Genomic DNA, 27,357 nt, shown 5'->3' on the forward strand with positions numbered 1-27,357 from the left:
TAGGTTACACAAGTCTCTTATGGTCTTAAGCAATCTCCGAGAGCTTGGTTCGGCAGATTCAGCGCTGTAGTACAACAGTTTGGTATGGTCCGTAGTGAAGCTGACCATTCTGTTTTTTATCGTCACTCAGCCCAAGGGTGTATTTATCTTATTGTGTACGTAGATGATATTGTCATAACTGGTAGTGATCAGCAGGGTATACTCCCGTTAAAACAACATCTCTCGAATCAATTTCAGACAAAAGACCTTGGTAAACTCCGCTATTTCTTGGGTATTGAGGTAGCCTAATCTAAAGATGGTTTGGTGATTTCTCAGTGGAAATATGCTATGGATATTTTGGAAGAAACAGGTTTGTTGAATGCTAAACCAACTGATACTCCTATGGATCCAAGTGTCAAACTACTACCCAATCAGGGGGAGCCTCTATCTGACTCAGGAAGGTATAGGAGATTGGTTGGAAAGTTGAATTATCTCACAGTCACACGTCCAGACATTTCTTTTGCGGTTAGTGTGGTAAGTCAGTTCTTAAATTCCCCTTGTCAGGAACACATGGATGTTGTTATCCGGATTCTGAGATACATCAAACGTGCTCCAGGAAAAGGTTTAGTGTATGAAGATAAAGGACATACTCAGATAATTGGATACTCTGATGCTGATTGGGCAGGATCACCCATTGATAAACGATCCACCTCTGGGTATTGTGTACTTGTTGGAGGAAACCTTGTATCCTGGAAAAGTAAGAAACAAAACGTAGTCGCAAGATCAAGCGCCGAGGCAGAGTATAGGGCCATGGCAATGGCAACATGTGAACTTATTTGGTTAAAACAGTTGCTCAAGGAACTTCAAATTGAAGAAGCAAGACCAATGACACTTATTTGTAATAATCAAGCTGCATTGCACATTGTTTCAAATCCAATCTTCCATGAGAGGAGCAAACATATTGAGATAGACTGTCACTTTGTTAGAGAGAAGATCGAGTCAGGTGACATCGTCACAAACTTTGTCAACTCTAATGATCAATTGGCATACGTGTTTACAAAATCTCTGCGAAGTCTCAGAACTAGTTATATATATAACAAGCTTGGTGCATTTGACTTATATGCTCAAGCTTGAGGGGGAGTGTTGATATTTGTAAATATATAGTGTTGAGAATATTTGTATATAGAATAGTCCCACATCGACTATATCATGTAATTAGTTGTAATCTCTCTATATATAATAAAGTTTCCGTAGTGTTTTTAAAGACACACGGTTTAACCTAAATGTCTCCTAGTCTCTCCTAATTCAATAATAAGCATCCATCTTGTCACATATGTATGTAATCCGAGGTCTTCGAAGAGATTTTGTAAAGAGGTCAGCAAATTGATCCATGGAATTAACAAAGGAGGTTTTGATGGTCCTAGTGGTAGTCTTTTCTCTAAGAAAGTGACAGTCGACTTCTATATGCTTTGTCCTTTCATGAAAAACAGGATTGGAGGAGAGGTGCAAGGCTGATTGGTTGTCAAATACAATTTCCATAGGACCGATTTCACAAAAGTGAAGTTCCTGTAGTAAATGCTTTAACCACAAGAGCTCACATGTGGCATAAGCCATGGTTCGATACTCAACTTATGTACTTGATCGAGCAACGACCGTTTGCTTTTTTCTTTTCCATGAGATCAAATTTCCCCCAATAAAAACACAATAATCCGATGTTGACCGTCTATCATTTGCATCTCCTGCCCGATCAGCATCTGAATATCCAATGATATCAGTGTTGCCTCTATCACAAAAAACAAGCCCTTTTCCAGGTGATCCTTTGATATACTTAATGATTCGAATAACTGCTTCCCAATGGTTGTCACAAGGAGAATTTAAGAATTGACTTACTACATTGACCAGAAAAGATATATCAGGTCTAGTCAAGGTAAGATTATTCAATTTTCCAACAAGTCTTCGATATCTTCCCGGATCAGTATATGGCTCCCCCTTATTAGGGTGAAGCTTTAAATTAGGATCCATAGGAGTGTCAACTGGTTTGCAGTTTGTAAGACCTGTTTCTTCAAAATATCAAGAACATACTTCCTTTGAAAGATAACAATATCTGACTTTGATTGAACTACCTCAATTCCTAGAAAATAACGAAGAGGACCCAAATCCTTAGTCTGAAAATTCTGAAATAAGTGTTGTTTTAAAACCTTGATACCCTCAAAATCATCACCTGTAATTACAATGTCGTAAATATAAACTACTAGATAAATATATTTATTGGAGGAGCATTTGGTGAAAACAGAGTGATCTAATTCACACCGGTTCATCCCAAATTGTTGCAACACTTTACTAAATCTTCCAAACCATGCCCGAGGTGATTGTTTCAAGCCATACAAAGACTTGTGTAATTTACATACCCGATTACACTCCCCTTGAGCAACAAACTCAAGAGATTGCTCCATGTAAATCTCCTCTTCCAAGTCACCATACAAGAATGCATTCTTGATATCCAATTGAAATAAATGCCATTGTTTCATGGCAACCATAGCTAGTAAGAGGCGAACAGATGCCATCTTCGCAACATGAGAGAAAGTATCACTATAATCTTGACCGGGGACTTGAGATCCTTTTGCCACTAAGCGAGCTTTCAATCAATCTACCTGTCCATTAGGAGCAAACTTAACATTAAATATCCACCTACAACCTACAACAGATTTTTCAGGTGGTAGAGGAACAAACTCCCAAGTATAATTCGATTCTAAAGCTGATATTTCATCAAATATTGCCTGGCTCCACCCTGAATGGGATAAAGCTTCATGAATAGTTTTAGGAATAGAAATAGATGCAAGTGCAGTAGCAAACGCACAATAGGTAGGAGATAACCGGTGATAAGACACACAATTATAAATAGGATAAGGATTACGGGTTGAACGATTACCTTTACGGATGACAATGGGCAAGTCAGGAGACGAGGCCAGAGCTGGGGTGGAGTCACTAGGAATAGGAGCTGAATCATGTGGTCTTAACCTTCTTTCATAGGTAATGTCATACCGGTTCTACAGAGGTGGAGACTCATCTATCACAATGGGTGGACTAGACGATAAAAGGTCTGGAATCAACCGACTCAAAATAAGGAAAAGACAACTTGATCTAAATTAGTTTCAGGAACACCTGAGTTGGGAAATTATGGTACGTCCTCAAAGAATGTAACATCTGCAGACGTGTATAAACGATGTGTAGAAGGAAAGTGACACCGATATCCCTTTTGGACACGGGAGTAGCCCAGAAAAACACATTTGATGGCATGAGCAGACATTTTATCATGACCCGGGGACAAATCATGAGCAAAACAAGTACATCCAAAGACACGAGGGAAAACAACATATAAGGGATTTGTAGGATGCACCAGGGAATAAGAAATCTGATCATTCAACACAAAGGATGACATCCGGTTAATTAAATACCCAACAATAAGAACAACATCACCCCAAACCTTTAGAGGTAAGTAGGCATTTAACAAAAGGGTACGAGCAGTGTCAACAAAGTAGACTCTTGAAGATGGTATTTCGGTGGCTTCCGGCCACCGTAGAAGGTTGCATGACACTATTTCAAGCGGCAGCAGATTTGAATAAAATAGATTCTTAACAACCAAGAGAACAAAAAAACAGAAAAGTTAGGGTTTTAAACCAAGAGAAAAAAATAGAAAAATTAGGATTTTAAACCATGCTCTAAATAACAACTTAAATATGAATTTCTTATTCCATTACGAAGAGAGAGTATATATATAAGCATCCTAACTAATTCCACTAATTAAAGAAAATATATACTAACCAATCCCACTAATTAGGGGAAAGATAATACTAAGGAATAAAAACAATAAAACAACAAATACTAATAATAAAATAATATCATATCTCAACAATAACATTTACTCTGAAAAATATGCTTTGAAGTTCTTTCTCATTATGGTATTCTCTATCATACATAATATTCATTACTGAACAATCTGATCAGATAAGAAATTTATGAGACAATGTTTCAATTATGCATGTATACATACATTTACAGGGTAGGTTTTTGCTTGCTGCTGTAAGTGGACGTGTTTTAGCCCAGTCTTTTCATTCAGTTCTTCATGCTGGCCATGACATGATTGAGCGAGCACGTGGTACAACAGAAGAAAATATTAGTGAATACCAGCCTGAAATTGCATGGAAAAGAATGGAGGTGTCTGTTATGTTGGAGCATGTTCAAGCGCATGTAGCCCCAACGGATGTTGATCTAGGGGCTGGGGTGCAGTGGCTACCAAAAATTGTTAAAGGCTCTCCAAAAGTAATGCGTACAGGTGCTCTTCTTGAGAGAGTTTTTATGCCTTGTGACATGTACTTTCAGTACACAAGGCACAAAGGGGGCACTCCAGAAGTGAAGGTAAGCTTTTTTTCCCAATAACAGTAATAGCTAATATAAAATCATAATAATTATAATAACTAATATAAAATCAGATACTAAGGCATACTCAGAGATACTCTAAATTAATATAAAAGATATTAAGAGTTTTTAAAATATTAATAGATTCTGATATTATATTAGAATTTGGGTTGGACATAACTCAACCCTATAAAATCGACTTATAAAGTGAGGACCGTCTCTATTTACAAACATATTTTCATACCACATTTCATTCAATGTAGGACTCTTAAGACATGTATTTTCAGGAATGCATATCTTTAAAGAGTATGCATGTATGATTTATATGTCCTTTTTCAATACTAAGGTAGTCAATAGTCTGGTTCAAATCCAAAGGTTACATCTGCAGGTGAAGCCCTTGAAGGAGCTCAAGTTTAATTCTCATAATATTACAGCAGCAATGACATCTCGTCAGTTTCAAGTCATGTTGGACGTGTTAAACAATCTTCTATTTGCACGGCTTCCAAAGTATGGATCTCTTGCTTTGTGCACATTATAAATCTATTATTATCAGTTTTCCTTTACCAAACACGTATGTATGTTTACACCATGTAGTACTCTATCAAATTTAACAAGACTATGTAAGTTTAGTCATTCTATGACAAAAGATTATAGTCAAGATCACTATGGAATAGAGTCCACTTTATTAGGGGTTATATACAGATGGATCAAGCTGGTTATTTGGCATAATCAAAACATGTACTCAGCAGTAACTGTTATATGTTATTATTAGAATTTGGGCTAAATTTAACTCGATTCCACAATTGAATTGTAAGGTAATGGATGTCCACTACTTATAAACACTTTTTTTAAAGTTATGTCACATCTAATGTGAGATTTTCAATAGACTTCTCTCACGCCAATAACTGAATATCTATAGTGTGATTCAGGTGGCCTGATAACGAGTGCCCGATGAATCTTGGATAGACTCTGTTTCTATCTTAGAATTTGGATTGCGCTTAACTAAATAACATTGGCTTGTAAAGTGAGGATCATCCACCAATTATAAACACTTTTCTAGACTATATCACATCTATTGTGGACCTCTCAACAATTAAAAACATCTAAACTGTTTTTTATTGTCGACGCCTTCTTGATGCATTGGTAGATGCTTGTTGACACTGCAACAGTTTTCTATTTAAATTTATCTGTCAGATATATTTCTGTTCATGACTATGACCTTAATTTAGATAGTCCAGGTAGATAAATTATATGTGTATTACCCACCTCATGCAGTCAGTCACTTTTTTCTCTTAAAGAAACTTAAATCTAGGACTTTTTGTTCCATATGAAGAGTCCTTCAAATTGACTAAGTATATCATTCACAACTTAGGCCTCCAAAAAGTAGCCTGACACTTTCTGTTGAAGATGATGAAAATGTCGAAGAGGAAGCAGATGAGGTGGTTCCTGATGGTATTGAAGAGGTGGAACTTGCAAAAATCAACCTCGAAAAGAAAGAAAGGGAACAGAAGTTGCTTCTTGAAGATATGAAAAAGTTGTCTTTTTTGTGTGACCCTTCCAAAGATCCACATCCAGAAAAGGAACCGGACTTGTGGATGATAGATGGTGGAATAGCCATGCTGGTAAGGAATGATTCTTGTTAACTATCCTTTAAATGATATAACTTGATATTGCTGCTTGTTCTTTGAATTTAGGTGGTTCTTTCTGCCAAAAATTTAATCATGCTAGTACTTTACTTGGCCATACTGGCTTGACCGTGGTTCTTAAATTTTTTGTATCCCTTGAATGTGAATATTTCTCATTGTTGATGAAATAGTTCATACAACTTATATACATGAGAGGTATAATTTAAATAGAAGTGTAATCCTATCATTAATTCCAAAGGATACTAAGAATTCATTTTGCAATATTTTTGTCTCAAATTATGTCAATTTAAAATACCAAAATAATATTTATTCCTTTTTCAATAAAATTCTTACTTATTGTATTTCAATTTTTAGTAAATAAGAAATATTGTTATATTTTATTCTCATCAATAGCCGGTATTATCAGGGAGATTATAACTTCATATAAAAAAAATATTTTTGGAGAATATTATTATAATAAAAAAGATTAAATATAAAAAATAAATAAAAAGGAAAATTATATTGTTTCTCCAATACTCCCGTCAATTTGGTGCATAGATATTTATCATGCCCAACTTGCCTACAAAATGCTCAAATATGGGTCTAGGCAAACTTTTGATGAGGATGTCTGTAGTTTTTTGACTTGAAGTTTCAAATGGTAGGAATTATGAGACTGGTATCTAATTTCTCTTATATAAAGGCCGGGTTTATCTCAATGTTTGGTCCTATCATGTTGAACTGAATTATGAGCTATGTTGATGGCTGACTTATTATCAGTGTAAAATTTCAACAGAAGTTCAATCTTTTACTTTCAGTTTTTCTAAAACTCTGTAGATTCATAGTCATCACTCCTTGTTTCTTATTTCTCTAAGTTACAAGATTACCCCAAACATAGGTAAATATTCAGAGGTAGTTCTTTGATCTATTATTGATCCTGCCTAATTAGCATCCGTGAATAGACCTAAGAACAAAACCCGTACCCGATCGAAACCACCCTGAGTTTGATGGGGGAAATTCGCTTTGATTGGATTCGGATATGAGTTTGGATTTTCCCCAATTTTAAAAGATGGGTACGGGGCAGGTTATGGGGACACTAGTACCCCGCCCCGCCCCGTTGTCATACCTATCCGTGAATATAAATACATTCCTTTCATCATTATTCTTAAAAAAATAATTCCTTTCCTTGATTAGTTTTCAGATATCTTAGGATTCTATAAACAACCTCAAGATATTCTTCAAAAGGAGAATACACAGATTCCCGAGCGTTATCACTTTGAAAATATGTTAATTCGTGAACCAAATTGTATGTATATTTTTGAACATAAGGTTTGAAAGATAGCGAAAATATCTGACAGTTCTCTATAGCCAGAGTAACTGTTGAACAATCCTTTTTTATTATTATTATGAAGTTAGGTTGTGTAATCAAATGGGAGATGATTGAATGAATGGTTGTCCGATGATTTCTATTGAGAGAGATGTGTTCAAGAACATTGACAATGAGTTGATTATTCAACAATTTTAAAATATGAAATCGTGTAGAGGACAATTATAGCTTATGTAAATACACAATTATAGATTATGTATATAACTTCTTGAATATGATGTAAATTGAGTACAATGTAATGTTTATATAAATTGAGTATGACAAATTTTCATTTGTAATCAAAGTAGTCCACCACTGGCAGGTCCAAGGATTGAAGAGAGAACTTGCAAGTGCTCAAAAATCCAGGAAGGAAGCATATGCATCATTAAGAATGGCCATGCAAAAAGCAGCACAGGCGCGGCTAATGGAGAAGGAGAAGAACAAAAGTCCTTCACATGCTATGCGCATATTTTTGCAAATTAACAAAGTTGTTTGGAGCATGCTTCTTGATGGTAAATCCTTTGCTGAAGCCGAAATCAATGACATGGTAAGCACTATGTAGCAGGCCTATATCCTCCTTCCCTTTCACCATTTTTCCTTCCAAAACTTATTTAGTCCACTAATAAAGCTGTTTGCACAAAGTATAAATTGCTATCTCAACATCAAATATTCTTAATTCTGAACCTGGCTTCAATTATGGGGCAGTTTGTTTTGGCTTTTTTTAAAAATAATTTTTATAGTGTTAAATATTTTAGTGTAAAAAAAATTTACAAAGAAATTTTTCATAAAAGTTTTAAATGAAAATTTGGTTTGAATAGTTATTCTTAAAATGTTATTTTAGGTATTTCATCATTTTATGGAAACTTTTTTTAAATATCAAAATTTTAAAAAATCACTTAATTTTGAAGTTATTTCAAATAGTTTTTCATAAAAATCATTTTTGAGATACATTTTTTTGAAAAAATTGTGATTTTGACTATATTTTGATTTTTAATAATGTATATTTATGTTATAGAATGAACAATTCAATCTTTTAATTTATAAAAAACAAATTTAGAAAAACTTGTAATATTTTGAAAAACATTTTTGTAGAATCCATTTTCAAAAATACAAAGAAAAAATCCATTTTTTTAAAGTTAAAACAAACTGGCCCTATATTAGACAGGTTTTGAAACTTTCTTATTTTAAAACTCACATTTTCTCAATTATATTACTCCCCCGTCTCATGAAAGTGTCATATTTAAGCAATTCACGGTTCTTAAACAAATATTAGATGTGTTTATTTTAATAATAAAATTAATATTATTTACTAGAATACTCTTATTAATTATAGTTAATAGAGTAGTTGAATGAAGTAAAAATTAATAAATAAGAGTATAGTAGTAGAAAATAATAATAAATTCTCTATTGATATTATAAAAGGACAACTATTTTGAGACAGAGAAAAAGTGTAAATGAGAACTTTTTATTTTATGAGACGGAGGGAGTATATAAAACCATTTGTAACTCATACTGTGTTCTTCAGCAATTTCCAAACTATTGAATCTGGAAATTTCTTATTCCTGAATGTTATACACTTAAATGGGACAAAGGAAAAAAAGGTGTATTTTTAATTTTTTGTGGTTTAGTTGTTCTTTCTTTTCCTTCTTATGCCTGAACATATAGTCATAGTTTTCTAATTTTCTTAATTCATTTACTTTTTTTTATCAAATTGCAATAATATACTAATTCAGTTTCATTGCTGAACACTTAGATCTATGAGTTCGATCGGGATTATAAGGATGTGGGTGTTTCTCAGTTTACAACCAAATATCTTGTTTTCAAAAACTGTCTTCCCAATGCCAAATCTGATACGATTTTGTCAGCGTGGAATCCTCCAGCCGAATGGGGAAAGTATGTGATTTTTCCTGATCCTTGAACTTGCTGGTGCTTCCAGGTTAATAATTTGGTATGAATTGTTGTTAAGCTATGAGATTTTAGGTAAAAGGATGAGAGAAATAATAAGAAATATAAATATAGTGAAATATGTTTGATATTGACTTAATACATAAGACTAAACACTAATACCTTCTTTAAAGGATATATACTAATTCCTATATAAATAGAAAAATCAAGAACCGTTAAGAGTCCCACATCGGATAATATATGGGCTGAACATGTGTTTATAAGTGGGGTAATCCTCACTCTACCAACCGGTTTTGTAGGGTTGAGTTAGGCTCAACCACATTTCTTAACATGGTATTAGAGCTTGGTTTAAGATCCGGTGGGCCACCTATTATGGTTTCCGTTATCGGGCCACCCTTTTTGCCTTTTCAAATGGAAGTTCTTTGAATAATTGTTTCAACCAAATAAATTCAGAAGTTACGAATGTCACGCCCCTGTATTTAGCCCTACAGTGGATCTTGCAACCACACTGTTCTTCTAACTCTTCTAAGATATCATGTTTCCTCCAATAACCAACCATTTGAGCATGTCCCTTGTTCTTATAAATTGGACCTTTTCCTTGAGCGCCTTTGATGCATTTTAAGAGGGAGATGAGATGTGCGCAGAAGCTGCCGGCGACTCCGGCGGTGGTGGCGCAGCCATTGGAGCATAGATCGGAACCCTAACTAACTGATACCATGTTAGAACTCATAGCAGAGAGAGATATTTTCATTTGAGATAGTAACTAACTTTTCATTTCATAATTTTGGTATATTACAACAATGAGGATCTGTTTGCTTTTATACATTGGCAAACTAGATCACCTAGTGACCTGCTATAGCAGGTGCACTATTTACAACAGAGACTGACTCTTGGCAGTTACTAGTTTAAGTGTAACTTAGCTTACAATAACTAGATTCACTTCTTATTCTCTAATAGATTTAGTTGAACCAATTCTTCTCCTCACATTCCCAAAAAGCCAAGCTAATTGGAAAATATATGTGCGTCTGAAAGATAACTTTTGGAAAGTACAATTTCGGATTTTTAGAGTTTGTGTGAAATAGATAGAGTTTATGAGGTTTCCCGTTAATAATTGTGGTTGAGACTAACTCAATCTTATAAAGCTAGATTATAACGTGACAATTGTCTCTGCTTATAAACATATGTTCAGGCCTTATATTATCCAATGTAGGACTCTTAACATACACGTCCTATTTTATTTTTAACAGTTAATAATATAAAATCTAGTTCCAAGAGATATTCTAATATAATATCAAAGGTGATAGATAACAGAGAGAGATAGTTTCATTTGATTTAACAACTTTTCATTATTTAGAAAGTTAGTTACAGAGAGAGAAACAGGTTGCATTTATAGTTGCAACCAGTTACCTGCTATAGCAGGTGATAGAGTCATAGCAACTGACAAGTGTGTCAGTACAGGAAATTACACAAGGCTTAGCTTACTACAAGTTAATAGCTAGGTATACATCTGAGTTTGTGTTTAAGTTCAAAAAACCTTGTAGAAGCCAATGGCTTGGTAAGAACATCAGCTAGCTGGTCAGATCCTGGAATGTGCACAACTGTTAGAAGTTTGGCTAGAACCTTTTTCCTGACAAAAAACAGATCAATTTTTATGTGTTTTGTCCTGGAATGCATAATAGGATTATGAGCCAGCAAGACAGCAGAGAGATTGTCACAAAACACAACTGGAGGTTTTGTAACAATGTGCAATTCCTAAGAGTCTTAATCCATAACAGGTCTGCAGTAGCTTGAGCTAAAGACCTGTATTCAGCCTCAGTGCTGGAGGGGGCCACAACTGGATGCTTCTTGGACCACCATGCAATGAGATTATTACCAAAAAAGATAGCAGCACCAGAGGTGCTCCTTCTGTCACCAGGATCCGAGGCCCAGTCTGTATCACAAAAAAGTTGCAAGGAAGGAGGAGAAGAGGGTGAGAGTGGTGCCACATGCAAGCCATGACCAACTGTCCCTTTTAAATATCTCACAATGCGCTTGATTGCCACCCAATGAGTCTCAAGAGGGTGAGCCATGAAATGGCACACCTTGTTTACAGCATAGACAAGTTCAGGTCTGGTGATAGTGGCATATTGGAGAGCACCTACCACAGACCTATAGAAAAAGGGGTCAGTGAGAGCAGCAGACCCAGTTTTTGTCAGTTTGCAAGTAGATTGCATGGGAGTTTTCACTGGAGATGATTCAAGCATATTAGTTCTTTGAAGTAAATCTCTGGTATACTTGGATTGAGTGAGAAGAAGAGAGCCATGAGCAGCCTTCTTGACTTCAATGCGAAGAAAATAGTCAAGATCTCCTAAAAATTTGAGGGAAAAGGCAACATTGAGTTGGGTGACAATGTCTTTTATGAGGGATGCAGAACTGCCAGTGATGATGATATCATCAACATACACTAGGAGATTAATGGTGTGTCCATTGGCCAAGTAGGTGAAAAGAGATGGATGACACTTACTAGCTTGAAATTGAAGTTTGAGAAGGGCAGTTTGAAGCCTCTCAAACCACTGCCTGGGTCCTTGTTTAAGGCCATAGATGGCCTTATTGAGTTTACACACCTGTGTTGGATCAGAAGTCACAAACTCCTGAGGTTGCTGCATATACACCTCCTCATCAAGCAGACCATTTTGGAAGACATTATTGACATCCAACTGCTTGATTGGCCAGTTATGAGTGATAGCCACAGTGAGAATAACTCTGACGGTAATGGGTTTTACCACTGGGGGAAAAGTCTGTGAAATCAAATCCCTGTCTTTGATGAAACCCTTTGGCCACCAACCTAGCCTTGAATTTGTTAACAGGGCCATCTGGGTTTTCTTTGACCCTAAAGACCCACTTACACCCAATTGCCTGCCTATTGGGAGGAAGAGGAACAGGGGACCAAGTATTATTGGTCATGAGAGCATCAAATTCAGCTTGCATAGCTGACTGCCAGTCAGAACTTGCCAAGACCTGTTTAATATTTTTAGGCTCAGAATGTGTAAGCAGCAATCTTGGCTCAAGTCTGGGTTGAGCAAAACCAAATTTGGCCCTTGTTTGCATATTGTGAAGATTGCTAGGCCTAACAGGAACAGGGACAGCCAATGGAGGAATGGACTGGGGACTGACGTCAGAGTCAGAATTAGAGTGAGAGGAGGAGTTGGAACTGTCAGAGGCAGAACCAGAGGAAGAAGAAGGAATAGGAACCGAGGGAGCTGCAGCAGTAGATTCAGAATTGCTTGCAGAGGGAGGCTCATGAGCTGAGTTACCAGGTGATGAATGCTCTATGACAGAAGTGGAACTTCGTAATGAAGGAGGGAAATTAAAGGGAAGAGGAGACAATATGGTGGCTCTTGTGGAAATAGCTCTAGGTTTAGACTTAGGAAAAAGGTCAAGAAAAGGAAATTTGGATTCATTGAATAAGATATCCTTAGAGATATAGAGTCTACCACTAGGGGATAAACACCTATAGCCCTTGTGATATGTAGAATAACCAAGGAAAAGGCATTCTTGAGACCTAAAGTCAAGTTTGTGTGTGTTGTAAGGCCGTAAGAGAGGAAAGCAAGAGCAACCAAAAACTTTCAAAAAATTACAGTCAGGAGAGACATGAAAAAGTAAGATATAAGGTATTTGAAAGTTGATTGAGGAAGATGGTAGTCTATTTATGAGGTATACTGCTGTAGAGAAGGCATAATCCCAATAGGATAAAGGAAGGGATGCTTGCTTAACAAGGTAAGGCCAAGATCAACTATATGTCCATGGTTTCTTTCAACAACACCATTTTGATGGTGTGTATGAGGGCAGATAGTTATATGAATGATGCCTAAGTATTAGAAAAAATTGGTAAAAGCTGTTATTTTTTATTCATCAGCCTTATCTGGTTTATATAGTGAAGATACAATAATTACAATTTATTTTATCCTTAATTGAGAATAAAGAAAAATAAAGGTAGTATTAAAGACAATAATAAAATCGAAAATAATATATTTTCCAACACTAAGTCAGTTAGGAATGTAGTAAAAGGTCTGAATTCTCCTCCCCAATCAGACTGAAGGGCTTTAATAGGAAAACCCAATTGAAGTTCAACCATAGTTTTAAATTGTTTGAAAATAGTGAGTGCTTCGGCTTTTGACTTGAGTAAGTAGATCCAAGTAAACTTGGAGTAGACATCAACAAAGGACATATAGTAATTATGACCCAGAGTGGAGGAATTAGGAGAAGGTCCCCACAGCTCACTATAAACGAGCTCTAAAGATGTAGAGTATGTGGTGTGTGAGGCAGGTGAGTGAAGTTTATGGGCTTTTTCCATGCAAAAAGCAGCACAAAACACAGAATGATCTTTATTAGTAAAGGGGATATTACAGCTTTGTAATACAAGTTTTAAAGCATGAATGTTTGGATGCCCTAACCTAAGATGCCACACATTAGGCAAATTAGGATTTACTCTAGTATAGTGAGCACTAGGTACATCAGTATTATTAACAGAAAAACAAGGAGAAAAACCAGAGGACTTAGCAGGAGTGGACAAAGACAGGTGGGGGAAACTCATATAGTCCATCACTGCCAACAGACCCTCCAAGCAGAACATCATCCGAATCTTGTGATTTGACAAGACACTTGTCAGCAGTAAACAAAAAATAAACATTATTATCTTTTGAGAACTTACTTGCACTCATAAGGTCTTTAGTGATGGAGGGAACAAGGAGGAGATTATTGAGTGTCAGGTGTGTGTGTGGCTGAGAAGGTGAGATAAAAGAACTAGAGCCAGCAGATCCAATATGCAAACCTTGGCCATTGCCAATGAAAATTTGATCATGTCCTTCAAAGGGAGCTAACTGTTGAAGGTTTTTGGCATCACTTGTGACATGGTAAGATGCTCCTGAGTCTGGAAACCAAGCAGGGGAGGTGGAAGGCATAGAGTTAGCCACAAAGGTGCTAGGAGGCAGCATGACAGGTGAAGCCATTCTTGAAGGTGCAGGAGGTCTGGTCCACACATTAGGATTGTAACTTTGCTAAGGAGTAGAGTTCGAGTAGTTTCCTCCAACATTAGGAGCTTGAAACTGTTGATTGCTACCAACATTAGGAGCTTGAAACTGTTGATTGCTACCAACATTAGGAGCTTGAAAGTGTTGGTTGAACCTATGCCAGCAGTTCAATGCAGAATGTCCAAACTTGGAGCACATTTGGCACTGAGAATTAGATTGTCGACCTCGTCTACCTCTGCCATTTCTGCCACCACCACGACCAGATCACGCTCCTCTAAAACTCGAATACTCTGGCTCAACAGACTGAGGAGCTGATGGTGCAGAAGAATCAGAACTCACAACAACATTGGAATCACCAGAAGCAGCCACATCAGGCACATAATGAGTTAAGTTTAACGAGGCAACATCTGGAACTGAAACCTTCTTTAACTTAGTAAGCCTAAGTTCATGAGCAACTAAAAGGATTTAAACTTCATCGAGATCCATAATGCCAAACTTGCTCTCAATAACAGATACAACTGGAACGAAATCAGAGGGCAAACCTTCAAGAATTACATCAATATGATGTGAAACAGGCAGAGGATCACCTATAGAAGCAAGAGCATCAATAATCGTTCTAATTTTGAGCAGATTATCCTGAATAGACATGGAATCCAGCGTAATGGCACGAAGTTCGACACGAAGTTGCCTAGCACGAGCACGTGTTTGCTTCTAAAAGTATTGGAATAACCTATCCCATAGTTTATGAGCATGAGTGCAGCCTAACACAAGTGAGAGGATTTCGCTAGACAATGTAGATTGAAGTCAAGATAACAAGATTTGACCTTTTTGGAGCCAAATCGAATACTCAGGATTCTGAGATCCACATGTGCGAGCAGCTTTGTTGACGAATTGAGGCGGAATTCGCTAGAAAATGACGAAGGTGGTGAGACCGTGCACATTGATGTACGGTTCAACCTGTTGACGCCATATATGAAAGTTTTTCTCGTCGAGTTTTTGTGGAATCTTCAACGAAAAGTTGAGACGACGAACATCATCAGAACCTATCATCGCTGGCGGTGCCGGAGTCGGAATTGGAGTGCGAAGCGAAAGGCGAACTTGGCGGTGAAGACACCATGGCCTAGGATCGAGTTACGCTACTACTGATACAGTTTCATTTTGATCTAACAACTTTTCATTATTTGGAAAGTTAGTTACAGAAACTGGTTGCATTTATAGTTGCAACCAGTTACCTGCTATAGCAGGTGATAGAGTCATAACAACTGACAGGAAATTACACAAGGCTTAGCTTACTACAAGTTACTAGTTAGGTATATGTTAAGAAATGTGGTTGGGTGTAACTCAACCCTACAAAACCGGTTGGTAGAGTGAGGATTGCCCCCACTTATAAAGACATGTTCAGGCCATATATTGTCCGATGTGGGACTCTTAACACACTCCCTCACACCCAAGACTAGACATTTGGAGCGTGGAAATAAATGGTGGGTGACCACTGGATCTTAAACGAGGCTCTGATACCACCTGTGGAAATCATCGTAGTTTGGCGTAAAGTTATGAGGAGTAGCCATGAGTATCGGATTTGAAACAATTGCCCTATGGAGAGTGGAGCGGTGGAAAAATTGTCGGGATCGGCCGTCAGACGTGCTGTCATGTGCGGAGGTTTCTACCGATGAAAAGTGGGGAATAGCTGGATCGAAAGAGGCGCTTCTGCTGGTAGGTTACCGGAGAATTTTGAAAAGTGAGAGGCAAACCGGAGTGATGACACGGTTTGCAAAAAAAAAATTCTGTGGAACTGACAGGAAATTACACAAGGCTTAGCTTACTACAAGTTACTAGTTAGGTATATGTTAAGAAATGTGGTTGGGTGTAACTCAACCCTACAAAACCGGTTGGTAGAGTGAGGATTGCCCCCACTTATAAAGACATGTTCAGGCCATATATTGTCCGATGTGGGACTCTTAACACACTCCCTCACACCCAAGACTAGACATTTGGAGCGTGGAAATAAATGGTGGGTGACCACTGGATCTTAAACGAGGCTCTGATACCACCTGTGGAAATCATCGTAGTTTGGCGTAAAGTTATGAGGAGTAGCCATGAGTATCGGATTTGAAACAATCGCCCTATGGAGAGTGGAGCGGTGGAAAAATTGTCGGGATCGGCCGTCAGACGTGCTGTCATGTGCGGAGGTTTCTACCGATGAAAAGTGGGGAATAGCTGGATCGAAAGAGGCGCTTCTGCTGGTAGGTTACCGGAGAATTTTGAAAAGTGAGAGGCAAACCGGAGTGATGACACGGTTTGCAAAAAAAAATTCTCACCGGAAGATAGTGTCCGATGTGGGACACTTAACACACCCCCTCACGCCCAGGACTAGACATCTGGAACGTGGAAATGAATGGTGGGTGGCTCGATAGCGGAAACCATAGTAGGTGGTCCACCAGATCTTAAACAAGACTCTGATACCATGTTAAAAAATGTGGTTGAGCCTAACTCAACCTTATAAAACGGGTTGGTAGAGTGAGGATTGTCCTCACCTATAAAGACATGTTCAGGTCATATATTGTCCGATGTGGGACTCTTAACAGTATACATCTAATAAAAGGTATTAATGATATATAAAATGATCTTCCACAAATCACAAAAACTATCAAGATCTAGTGATAATTTTTATTCATAAGTACCTTGAGATTTGGTTTGAGATGACAATTGAAGTTCCTTCCGGGATCCAGCATGTTGGTCTATTATTAGCCAATGGTGTGTGAACTAAGTGGTTTCATGATAGCTTTCTGTGGTAAAATAATGTGAATAACATTATTTTAGGACATAATAGCATTGATCAGGGCAGATTTAGCATTTATTTCCCTTGGCATAAGCTTATAAAAATTGTAAATCACCTATATACATATTTTCTTAGTAATAATATTTTGAAAATTATTCCTTTTAAATTCTTTTTACTTTTAATTATAATTATAAGGTTGATGTGTTTGTTTTTCTTTGGTTATAAAGAGTGGGGTTTTTCCATTTCCCTTACCTTCTAGGTATATTGATATTGCATGTTTTCTTCATTTGTATTTTTTTATAGAAAAGTCATGCTTCAAGTTGATGCGAGACAGGGAGCTCCAAAGGATGGAAGTTCTCCCTTTGAACTTTTCCAGGTAAGTTCTTTGAGGTTATTTTGTTCCTTCAAATCAGGGTAGTTCAGTTCAGAGCAATAGTATCCATTTGATATTCTAATTTAGGTTTTTTCTTATATTATTTTTATGCGTTAATATTTGTAAATATATTTAGAATAGAATATTCCATGATATATTTCTATATATACCATTATATATTTCTTTTTGATTAATACTTAGTTGTGTAATTCTGTTTATAACAAAACTTTTGTAGTGTTATTCAAACATCCTGTTTCTACTCTCTCAATATATTTAGAACCAACTAAGCATCTAGTCATCGTCCTAGTCAGAAAAGAAGTTGCTTTTTATGGAGTTAACTTGTTACCTCAACTTATGGAGTTAACTGGGTGACTAATATTATAGAGTATAGACGGAAAACTTTAGCACCATTATTTAAGACCACATTTTGGGAAATAAACTTAAAATCTATGAAACAAACGTCCCCTAAGCTCTTTACCAAACACACACACACACCCCCGTTTTCTTTCTCCTCTAACTAAATGGCGCCTCCATTCATCTCGGGCCTTTCAGAATAGGCTTGCTGGATTTTGGGCTTAGGTATGGGTTTAGGTGACCCAACAGTTTATGAGCTACTAAACAAGGCGAAGAGACTAAGAGTGGTTAATAATATATCCTACCTACATATGACGGTGGTACATAAAACTTCATGCGATATGTAAATGCAAAAAAGGCACTAACTTGATTAACAGAGTAATTATCAGTGACATTGATTGATTGGTAGCTGTTAATAGGAATTGATCTTATATCTACTTTCCTATAATAGGTTATATAAATTAAATAATAGAATATTTATAGAGAAAGGCATAAAAGCCAATTTACATGACATGGTATCGGTAGGTGTTCGATCAAAACCTGTGAAACCTTGTTTTCTTGGTCGCTCTCAAACCTAGTTTGGAAACAATTTCTTCTGGCAATAGAAACCTTGTAGCTGCTGGTGATTCTGAGTTTTCGGTTGCCGTCTCCCGATTTCATCATTGCGATTTCCGTTGTTGTTCTACGATCTGGATTCTGCAGATCGATTCTTGTTCGTTTGGTTTTCAGTTGCGGTGGATTCTAGTTCCTTCTGTGGTTGCTGATTGTTGCACAGTGCTAGCAGATTGTGGTTGGAATCGGCGATCGATTATTGTTCGGTGATTGCAGTGCGTAGCTTGTTCGATCCGGTTTGTCGACGCCGTTTAAATTCATAGCTTGTTCGGTGAGTGCAGTGGTAGCAGATAGTGGTATACTGGTATACTGGGTAACTCTTTTTGTTGCATGTTTTGAAAAAAAAAAGAAATAGTTCAAATGCAGAGTTTATTTTTAAAAAAAGGATTATTTGTATTATTTATAGAAAAATGGCATACCATGGCCGCAGAAAACGAAAAATATTGTTTTTGTGTCTGTTTTACCGGTAAAAATTATTCAATTTGGGAATTTCAATTCAAAAATTATGTGAAGGGTAAGGGATTATGGAGTCACCTAGACGATGCATCTAAGGCACCTACAAAGAAAGTTGCATTAGAGGCGTGGGAAACCAAAGATGCTCAAATGATTACTTGGATCCCCAGCACTATCGATCCTCAAATGATCAATAATTTGCGCTCCTTTTCAACTGCTCAAGAAATGTGGAACTATTTGAAGCGTATTTACAATCAAGACAATGCTGCTAAGCGTTTTCAGTTAGAGTTGGAGATAACAAATTACAAACAAGGTAATTTATCCATTCAAGAATATTATTCTGGTTTTCTGAATTTGTGGACAAAACACTCTTCTCTTATACATGCTGATGTTCCGAAGAATTCTCTTGCGACTATTCAAGCGGTCTACAACACAAGTAGCCAAGATCAATTTCTCATGAAACTTCGCCCATAATTTGAAGTTGTCAGAGGTGCTTTGTTGAATAGGAACCCCGTTCCTTCTTTAGATACATGTGTTGGAGAGCTTCTAAGGGAAGAACAACGTCTTATTACTCAAGGAGTCATGTCTCTTGAAGTTGTTATTTCTGAGCCTGCGGCGGTTGCATATGCTGCTCAAAATAGAGGCAAAGATCGTGATATGAGATAGGTTCAATGTTTCTCTTGCAAACAATTTGGACATATTGCTCGTAACTGCAGTAAGAAGATTTGTAATTATTGCAAGCAGCAGGGACATATTATCTCCGAGTGTCCCACGCGTCTTCCACGACCAACACAACGTTCGATGCAAGCATTCCATGCAACTACAAATTCTGCAGTTGGTCTTTCCAATGTTGGTGCGTCAAACCACAGTGTTATACAACCTGAATTGATTCAACAAATGGTACTTTCTGCTCTTTCGGCATTGGGAATTCAGGGTAAGTCTTCTAATGTTTCTCGCCCATGGTTTCTTGATTCTGGTGCATCCAATCACATGACAGGATGCTCAGAATATTTACACAATCTACAATCTTATCAGGGTAATCAGAAAATTCAAATAGTTGATGGTAATAACATATCTATCACTGATGTCAGCGACATAAACTCTGATTTTCGGGATGTGATTGTATCACCTGGACTTGCTTCCAATTTATTGTCTGTTGGCCAATTGGTAGATAAAAACTCTATTGTTAACTTTTCTAGTACTGGTTGTCTTGTGCAGGAGCAGGTGTCGGGGAAGGTGATCGTGAAGGGGCCTAAAGTGGGAAGATTGTTTCCAATACAATTTATTTCTAATCATTTGTCTCTTTCTTGTAATACCGTTTTGAATTTTTATGAGGATTGACATAGAAAATTAGGTCATCCAAACTCTGCTGTTTTGTCTCATTTATCTAAAATTGGTTTGTTGGGAAATAAAGATGTTATAACTAATACCTCTGTTTCATGTTCTGTTTGCAAATTTGCTAAAAGTAAAATACTTCCTTTTCCGTTTGGTGCTCATCGTGCTTCCACTTGTTTTGAGATGATTCATAGTGATGTATGGGGAATGTCTCCTGTTGTTTCTCATGCTCACTATAAATATTTTGTCACATTTATCGATGATTTTAGTCGTTTTACTTGGATATATTTTCTCCGTTCTAAATCTGAAGTGTTTTCTACGTTTAAGCAATTGTTGACATATGTTGAAACTCAACTTCAAGCAAGTGTAAAAGTTTTTCGCTCTGACTCTGGTGGTGAGTACATGTCTCATGAGTTTCAGGAATACCTTCAACAAAAAGGCATTTTGTCTCAACGATCTTGTCCCAATACTCCTTAACAAAATGGCATGGCAGAACGTAAGAATCGTCATTTGCTTGATGTAACACACACCTTACTTCTCCAAACTTCTGTACCATCCCGATTTTGGGCGGAGGCTTTTTCCACAGTTGTCTTCTTGATCAATCGTCTTCCTTCTACGGTTATTGATCTTGATTCTCCTTTCTTTCGTCTTTTTAAAATTCACCCTGATTATAGTGCTTTACATACTTTTGTGTGTGTGTGTTTTGTTCACTTACCTCCATTTGAAAGGCATAAGCTTGGAGCACAGTCAGTTCAATATGCATTTATGGGATATAGTAACTCTCATAAGGGATTTGTGTGTTATGATGTCACTAACCATCGTTTTCGCATTTCTAGGAATGCAACATTTTTTGATAATCAGTTTATGCATCCCTGTGTTTCTTCTGCCATTAATGATATTGTTACTCTTCCTAAGTTTTCTATTATGCCTCAATCTATAGAACATTATAAACCAGGTCATGTATATGTCAGAAAACGCGGACAAGAGGTTCCCACACCCTTTCTCGACGCTGAACCGCCACCTGATCCTGTACGAGTTGAACCACGACGTTCTGGTCGAATATCTCGAGCACCAGATAGATATTCACCAGACAGGTATGATTTCTCACATACTTCTCTGACTGCCACACTATCTAGCATATCTATTCCTACTTGCTACTCACAGGCTGTTAAAGATATGCGATGGATAAAAGCAATGAATGACGAGCTTCAAGTCTATAGGTTGCAAATGGGTGTATTCTGTGAAATTGAATTCTGATGGGTCCCTCAACCGTTACAAGGCTCGTATGGTTGCTTTAGGAAACAAGCAGGAATATGGAATTAATTATGATGAGACATTTGCACCGGTTGCCAAAATGAAAACTGTTCGCACGATCATCTCTATAGCTGCTTCTAGTGGGTGGTCTATTCATCAAATGGATGTGAAGAATGCTTTTCTTCATGGTGACCTGACAGAAGATATTTATATGACTCCACCTCAAGGCTTATTCTCTTCATCTAAAGGCGTGTGCAAGCTCAAACGCTCCTTATATGGTTTGAAACGGGCACCTAGAGCATGGTACGAGAAATTCCGCTCCACTCTACTTGGGTTCTCCTTTACTCAGAGTCAGTATGATTCCTCTTTATTTATTCATAGCACATCTGCGGGTATTGTTATGCTTCTTTTGTATGTTGATGATATGATTATTACTGGTTCTGATCATGCTTCCATTCAGCGACTTAAGAAATAGACCTCATTTCACATGAAAGATCTAGGTAATCTACATTATTTTCTTGGTCTCAAGGTTCATTCTACGTCCAAGGGAACCTTCCTCCATCAACACAAGTATGCCACAAATTTGATTTCTATGGCTGATCTTGAAGCAGCTAATCCAGTGGATACCACTCTTGAGGTTAATGTTAAATATCACCGTGATGATGGTGATTTGTTGTCAGATCCTTTATTGTATCGACAACTTGTGGGCAACCTTAATTACTTAACTATTACTCGTCCTGACATATCTTTTGCTGATCAACAAGTAAGTCAGTTCATGCATTCTCCTCGACATCTTCATTTGGCAGCAGTTCGTCGTATAATTCGCTATTTGAAAGGAACCTCTCATCGTTGTCTATTTTTTCCCACTAGAATAGCTCCTATATTGAGTGCTTATAGTGATGCAGATTGGACCGGATGTCCGGACACTCGTCGATCTGTCACTGGTTGGTGCATGTTTCTTGGTTCTTCGTTGATCTCATGGAAAAGTAAGAAGCAAGCAAGAGTCTCTAAATCCTCTACTGAATCTGAGTATCGCTCAATGTCTGCTGCCTGCTCGGAAATTATTTGGTTATGTGGTCTTTTGGGTGAACTTGGATTTCCTCAAACAGAGCCTATATCACTTGATGCCGACAATACAAGTGCCATCCAGATTGTTGCGAATCCCATCTTTCATGAACGCACCAAACATATCGAAGTCGACTGTCATTCAATCCGTGATGCCTATGATGACCGACTTATAGCACTTCCTCACGTCAGTACTCAGCTTCAGGTTGCAGATATTCTTATCAAAGCTGTTCCGCGACCACGCCATCAGTTTCTTGTTAGCAAATTGATGCTTATTGATCAGCCGCATCAATTTGAGGGGGGTGTTAATATGAATTGACCTTAATCTTTATTGTAAATTATCTACTTTCCTATAATAGGTTACATAAATTAGGCAATAGAATATTTGTCATTATAAGTTGTAATTATCGGTAATTATTAATACGATTATATATAGTATGGAATATAATAGAGAAAGGAAGAAAAACCAATTTAAATGACAGTCGCAGCATCTGTACATCATGTACATGTGTTAGCAGTGGTAATACTAACTTACTCTAATATCTAAATAAATTACTGACGCTTAAATTTTGCACTGGTAATCTTATAAGTGGAAATGGAGTTCACTATAAAATGTCACCTATTAGATGTTAGCTTGGAATGCCTAGACTTGTGTCTTTTGTTCACTTACATGAACTTATTTTACACTATAGGTAGAAATATATCCACTTAAGATCCATTTACAAGAGACAATGTACAGAATGATGTGGGGGTATTTCTTCCCAGAGGAAGACCGAGTTTCACAACGCCGACAGGTAGGTTTAAAATTTCAAATCCCTCAGTAACTTGTTTCCACAACCAAGACCAAAGTTCACAGATTTATCATGCAGGAAGTTTGGAAGGTCTCAACCACAGCTGGTGCAAGGCGTGTTAGAAAAGGTTCTTCAGTCAGTGAAGCTTCCACCTCAAGCAATCAGTCGACAAAGGAGTCTGAGGCTTCATCCAAATCTTCCATCTCTTCATTTCTATTTCCTACAACCAATCAGCCTTCTGCCCAAGCTGGTTCTGCACAGGTGAGTACTTAATGAATTGTTTGGTACATGTTTTTTTTTGGGGGTAACCATGTTATTGGTGCGAAATATTTATCGGCTTTAATGAGACTAGTATCTGATGTGGAATCTAGCTGCTCATCATAAGTGGGGTCTCCCTTCCCAATCATTTTTTCTACCCACAAAACTGAATCCAAAACCCTACTTACGGAATCCGAGTCTAGTTCTACTCGAACCAATGCCATTATTGGTGTGCACGACTCTAAAATAATTATATTAAAATAAATGTAAGCAACACACTTAGACACTCCTCCCTCAATACATTGTATACTATTGGGTGAAATCTCAGGCCAGCCTCACTTTCAAGAAGTGAGTCCAAGTTATTTAAAGCCGGTATAAGATTTCACCCAATGATAGAGAAAGTGTTGAAAAACAAGTATCAAATTATGAGTTGCTGGCATTCCTTTATAAAAAAATATATGAAAAACATTTCATAATCTCACTAGAGTCTTAGGAGTTTTCTTAGGATTGTTTTTCACGTTTTCTTACGTTTTGTGATTTGTTTCGTTAGTAAAGTTGAATTTAAGAGCCTCATACGGGGGTTTAATATTTCTCTCTCTCAATTCAACCTTCATCTCAGTACAATTCAATTATTTTGAATATCTGTTTCCTCTCTTCTTCCCTCCCTTACCTAAAGCTCCTTTAGTTCAACATTCTAATACTAATAAAATCAAAGAAAGCATGTGCCAAATTTTGTGGGTAGTAGATCTAGAGAAGAATATATAGCCTCTCCTTTCCCTTCTGCTTTTCTTCTTGTGTGAGTTTATCATAGACTAATATGCAAGAAAGATCTTCCATAAGAAATTTGGCAACATATATGCAGGCATCCAAAGCACAAAATGCCAAAGTAGTTCCTGGTACTGGTTCCACCCCCGAGTTGAAAAAGTCATCTTCTTTTGATAAGTCATGGGAAGAGACTGTGGCAGAATCTGTAGCTGATGAACTCGTTTTACAAAGTTTAGCTTCAAACAAAATTAGCCCATTTGACTCTACTGAGCAACAAGATGAAGCTTCCAAGAGTAAATCAAAAGATCCGAAAGGTGTAAAAGCTGGTCAATCATCTATTGAAGAAAAGAAGGTGGCTAAGCCACAAAAGATAATGGAATTTCACAACATCAAAGTTAGTCAGGTTGTTACTTCTTTAGTTGTTGTTACCTGTTATTATTTGTTAGTAGTTCTCTTATTTGCTTGTGTTGAAATCATGCCAATTTCAAGAAACTCATGTCTTTTTTCTTGCAGGTGGAATTGTGTGTTACGTATGAAGGGCAAAGATTTGTTGTAAATGATATGAAATTACTGATGGATCAATTTCACCGGGCCGAGTTTACCGGGACTTGGCGAAGACTCTTCTCACGAGTTAAGAAGCATATCATTTGGGGAGTCCTAAAGTCTGTGACTGGCATGCAGGTGATAAGTAGCTTTAACTTTACTGTTAGCGGGATAACTTTATACTCTTGATATTTTCCATTGTAGACATATGCTCTACTAATACCTTATAAAAGAAACTTTTGAAAGAACCTGTTTTTGCAATTGCCTTTGAAACGGCCTTTGCCAATCAAGAAAAGCATACTATGCTAATTTCCTAGACCTATTTGGTGACAATCTTTTACTGCTTATAATGAATTCATTTAAATGTTTCATTTTCTTGGATCTAGGGGAAAAAATTTAAAGACAAAGGTCCGAGTCTGCCCAGTGGAGCCATTGTTCCAGAAATTGATCTTAATGTTAGTGACACTGAAGGCCATGCAGGAAAACCTGATAAGCTCCCACCATCTTGGCCTAAGCGCCCTACTGATGGAGCAGGCGATGGATTTGTAACATCTGTTAAAGGTCTATTTAACACTCAACGCCGTAAAGCAAAGGCATTTGTGCTTAAGACAATGAAAAATGAAGCAGAAAATGAAGCTCAAGGAGATTGGAATGAAAATGATGCAGAGATTTCTCCTTTTGCCAGACAGCTCACGATAATGAAAGCTAAAAAACTTATTAAGCGGCACACTCAGAAGATCAACCCCAAACCAGAGAAAGGTTTGTCTTATTCCGATAATATCATAAAAATTCTCCAAATCAAATAACAAAATATTTTGATGCTTTGCTTTCTAACCTTTTATTTATGCAAGTCCATTTCTTTCTTCTTGACTTATTGCTTGAGGACTTAATTGTCAATTTTTATAGGTTCGCCTGTAACGATCAAAGAAGAATTACAATCATCATCTCCAAAGGAGGAAGCTATATATGACAGTGATTCGTCAAGTGGATCCTCATCCTATGAAGCTTATCTTGAATAGAAACGTCTATTGTAGATAATTGTATTCGTCTATTGTCTTGCATTTTTATCCTTTGTCAACAACATTTACAAACTTTTTTGGTTGAATATTTTTTGGGCTCTTTTGTTTTTAAGAAAATAAAAGCATAAAAGATTGACAGTGATTACATATAAACAATGAGCACCTTAGCCTATGAATTATTTCATGTGATCCATGAATTAAATCCCATTAGAAGATAACCCGATCAGGCTTGATGCTGTCGTCGAAAGAAAGGTAAAAGTATAAAATGTAGAAAGCTAATAGATTTTGGTCTCACTTGAAATGAACTTGTATTGTATAAAATATGTTTAAAATACCGAGTAAATATGAAGTTGAATAGGTAATATATTAGGAGAAATTAACTTGCCATCCCCTCCTACCATCCATAATTTTAAAATTTCAAAAATATCTTTGACATTATTTATCAATTAAATTTTATTTTATTTTTCAAAATTTTCACTTTTTCTGACACCCCAATTTTATTTTATTTTTGTATTTTTGAAAATTCTCACAATTATATTGAAAATTTCAAAATTTATGGTAAAAATACTGAAAACTTTGAAATTTAAAAATTTATAATAAAAAATATCTGAAATTTTAAAATTTCTGATAAAAAATATAGGAAATTTCAAAAAATTAGGTACAAAATATTGGAAATTTAAAAAAATCTAGTAAAAAATATCGAAAATTTCAAAACATCCGATATTTTTCTGGAAAATCTAAAATCTATACTGAAAATTGTCAAAATTTCTTGGAAAAAACAAAAACTTCTTCAAATTTATTTATTTTTCGTAAATTTTGATTTAAAAATTATAATTTTTCAAAATTTTCAATATATTGAAAATTTCCAATTAAAACCTGTAAATTCTTAAAATTTTTGGAATTTTAAATGAGGTGTCAGGTAATAAATAGGAAGAAATTGCAAGGTAAATACTCAACTATTAGACATATAATTTTATAACAATTTAATTTACCACCTATCCACTTATATTTGACACCCCCATTTATAACAATTTTATTGTTTATAGCTTGAAATTTTTGAAATTTCTAATATTTCTTATTATAAATTTTGGAATTTTTAATATAAACATGAAAATTTCTAAAAATATAGATATCGGAAATTTTAATTGTAGTCATTTTAGTGTATGAAACTTTTGAAAAAAATATCAAATATAAGTTGGGACCACAAATTAAATACTCAATTTTCAATATTAACTTTTTATAGAGACAAGAGAACTGTAAAATTCTAGATATAACCCTTATACAGTATACCATGGAAACAATAAAATAAATGTAGGAATTCTAGATATGACTTTTATTCGGATAAAGTTATGAAAAATTCACTAATAGATTAAAACAATTCAAAGCAAAGTACCTACAAAAAGGTTCCCTTAAGAGATTAAGGAATAACTTAGAAAATTGGGATGTTTCAAAGCTGGGT

At 36.4% G+C, this 27,357-nt stretch overlaps 1 protein-coding gene across 6 annotated transcripts in view; it reads left to right on the forward strand.

The window, feature by feature from the left end:
• The window catches only part of LOC127118659 (protein SABRE), a 56,723-nt gene extending 30,672 nt beyond the window's left edge, over positions 1 to 26,051 (forward strand). For 3 of the 6 annotated variants that reach the window (XM_051048894.1, XM_051048895.1, XM_051048899.1), the window contains 12 exons: positions 4,039 to 4,395; positions 4,784 to 4,902; positions 5,768 to 6,017; positions 7,706 to 7,930; positions 9,137 to 9,276; positions 17,380 to 17,452; positions 23,215 to 23,316; positions 23,392 to 23,574; positions 24,434 to 24,739; positions 24,850 to 25,017; positions 25,266 to 25,638; positions 25,786 to 26,051. In XM_051048894.1, the coding sequence (XP_050904851.1) occupies positions 4,039 to 4,395; positions 4,784 to 4,902; positions 5,768 to 6,017; positions 7,706 to 7,930; positions 9,137 to 9,276; positions 17,380 to 17,452; positions 23,215 to 23,316; positions 23,392 to 23,574; positions 24,434 to 24,739; positions 24,850 to 25,017; positions 25,266 to 25,638; positions 25,786 to 25,898 (2,409 nt within the window). In that variant the 3' untranslated portion in view covers positions 25,899 to 26,051. Of the gene's footprint in view, positions 1 to 4,038; positions 4,396 to 4,783; positions 4,903 to 5,767; positions 6,018 to 7,705; positions 7,931 to 9,136; positions 9,277 to 17,379; positions 17,453 to 18,928; positions 19,182 to 19,267; positions 19,423 to 23,214; positions 23,317 to 23,391; positions 23,575 to 24,433; positions 24,740 to 24,849; positions 25,018 to 25,265; positions 25,639 to 25,785 lie in introns of those variants that run through there. The other 3 variants (XR_007802288.1, XM_051048896.1, XM_051048898.1) reach the window with 3 other exon arrangements.
• The last annotated feature ends 1,306 nt before the right edge of the window (positions 26,052 to 27,357 follow it).

The sequence above is a fragment of the Lathyrus oleraceus genome, chromosome 2, assembly GCF_024323335.1.
Source record: "Lathyrus oleraceus cultivar Zhongwan6 chromosome 2, CAAS_Psat_ZW6_1.0, whole genome shotgun sequence".
Lineage (NCBI taxonomy): Eukaryota > Viridiplantae > Streptophyta > Magnoliopsida > Fabales > Fabaceae > Lathyrus > Lathyrus oleraceus.